This window comes from Dasypus novemcinctus, chromosome 10 (assembly GCF_030445035.2).
Source record: "Dasypus novemcinctus isolate mDasNov1 chromosome 10, mDasNov1.1.hap2, whole genome shotgun sequence".
Taxonomy (NCBI): Eukaryota; Metazoa; Chordata; class Mammalia; order Cingulata; family Dasypodidae; genus Dasypus; species Dasypus novemcinctus.
The window spans coordinates 39,346,674-39,349,098 of record NC_080682.1 but is presented as its reverse complement, the minus strand read 5'-3'; the positions used below and the strand labels follow the sequence as shown (position 1 = coordinate 39,349,098).

Sequence of the window (2,425 nt, the reverse complement as noted above, 5' to 3'; positions counted from 1 at the left end):
TTTATAAAAATACCAGGAATAAATTACACTCTCACTCTCATTAAAAACCAAATAACCTTATAATGCTGTCTTTAATCTAAAAAGGGCTTAAAAGCTTAATCCTGATTAAAGGATTAAAAGATAAATCTATGTGCTGTGATTTACATTTATCATTCAATTTATAAATCTATTACAATGTTTAAAAATGTTCTTAAATCTTTAATATTACCTTTTGAATCATTTCTTATTAATTAAACCAATGTTGTGAATGCTGGATGCACCTTAACCTGATGGAAAATTTAAATGTCACTGAATTTGTCTTCCTGGGTCTATGGGAGAATAAAGAAATAGAGCTACTGTTCTGTTTCTTGTTCCTGCTCTGTTACTTGGCAGTATTAATGGGGAACTTCATCATCTTACTCACTATCACCTGCAGCCACCTAATTGAACAACCAATGTATTACTTTCTCTGCCACCTATCCCTCTTGGACCTCTTCTATACCTCCACTGTGGTTCCCCGGCTAATCAGAGACCTAGCTTCAGAGAGAAAAAACATTTCTTATAGCAACTGTATGACCCAGCTCTTTACTTCCCACTTGCTGGCAGGTGTAGAAATATTCATCTTGGTGTCTATGGCTTTTGACCGTTATGTTGCCATTGTCAAACCCCTGCACTACATGGTCATCATAAACCGACAGAGGTGTAACACACTGATTGTTGCTGCCTGGGGCGTGGGATTTTGGCACTCTATTGCTCTTCTACTCATGGTCCTCAATTTACCTTTCTGTGGCCCTAATCAGATCAATCACTACATATGTGATGTGAAGCCTCTTTTGAAACTTGTCTGCAAAGATATTCATGTTGTTAGTACCTTAGCTATTGTCAATTCAGGGATGGTGGTGGTTGTAGTTTTTCTTGTCCTTTTGGCTTCTTACATACTCATACTCTACAATCTTAGGGCATGCTCTCCTGTGGCACGACGCAAAGCTCTCTCAACCTGTAGTTCTCATATAATGGTTGTAGCCTTATTTTTTGTGCCTTGTATTTATATTTATATTCTGCCTGCTGGTAGTGAGAACAAGGACAAGGAAATCTCAGTCTTTTACACTGTAATTGCCCCCATGCTGAATCCTCTCATCTATACTCTGAGAAATGTGGAGATGAAAATTGCAATGCGAAAATTGTGGTCCAAATGTCACATTCAGAATTAAAGTAAATAAGGCTAATTTCACTATGCTTTCTATCTTTTGACCTCAGAATAATTAACAAAGATGTGTTAGATAGAACTCTGGGGTGTTGTACTAAATGAACCCTGATGCTAGAAAGGCCCAAATTAATGTTATTCATATTGTGGTCTGAACACTTGTATTTGATGAATGCAAGAAATGGCTTCCTGAAGCACCTTGTTGATTTTGTCACTCACATCTCAAAACATTTACATGGAAGATAATTTTCCTTGGAATGAGTTCTAGCCTTCACACTTATTAGTCAGAAATCTTCCGTAATTGTCCCAAGTTTAAATTGCTAATCATAGTTCTACATATGGGAAATGTATGACGTGACAGAGTGATAATAGACTTTGCAGTCGTTGAAATGATCAAATAAAGACAGTTGATTTTTATCTCAGTGTCTTGGAAATTTGCTTTAATTCTGTGAGCTTCCAGTTTTAAAAATTTCTATGAAAATGTAGTAATATTATTTTCATAATGATGTTGTAAATTATGTTCATTAATACCTGTGAAATGTTAGATGGCATAAGCCATAACAGAAACTCCTATTAGTTCTTTACCACCTTTACTTTGTTATTTGTTTTTCTTTGTCTGTATGCTTTAATCCAGCCTTGCTGGATTCCTCTACATTCTCCAAACACCCTTTACAATCTATCATATCTGTGGATTTCTTTCCATATCTTCTCTGCTTAAGATGCCCCATCCCCTATACTTGTGGTTCCATGTCTTCCCCATACTTCACATTCTTCCCTTATTATCTTATTCAGGAGGATTTTGTAGACCTATCAACACATCAGAAATTTTTATTTTTCTTCCCCATTTTTACATTTCTCTTCATTTGTACTTTGATTGTATTTCAAGCTATTCAATACCCTACACTAACATTTCTTCGGGTTTTTTACCATTTGACTGAAACAGATTTTATGATATCTTATTTTTTTCTTTGTATGTCTCTTTTCTAGCAATGTGCCTAGCATGAAATAAATGTTCTGATGTGAATTCAAAAATACAATCTCCTGCTTTTATTTGACTGCACACAATGTTCTCACATATCCAGAACATTCCTCAAAGCATTAACAATCATGCATTAATAATAAAGTAAATGAGTTCAGAAAGGACAAAAACTTAGGCTGTGTCCACAAGTACCTTTCAAAGTGGGAATAAAATCCAGGAAATTATATGCAAACCTAAAATAAATTTTAAATGTATATTCTTCT

General features: G+C 34.9%; 1 protein-coding gene across 1 annotated transcript; it reads left to right on the top strand.

The window, feature by feature from the left end:
* Positions 1 to 269: 269 nt before the first annotated feature.
* On the top strand, positions 270 to 1,190 carry LOC101444489 (olfactory receptor 4P4-like). The gene has a single exon (XM_004483931.1). The coding sequence runs from the start codon at positions 270 to 272 to the stop codon at positions 1,188 to 1,190; it is 921 nt and encodes a 306-aa protein (XP_004483988.1).
* The last annotated feature ends 1,235 nt before the right edge of the window (positions 1,191 to 2,425 follow it).

Excerpts from the sequence above, each read along its gene's own strand:
- LOC101444489 (XM_004483931.1), top strand. The coding sequence starts at position 270 with ATGGAAAATTTAAATGTCACTGAATTTGTCTTCCTGGGTCTATGGGAG.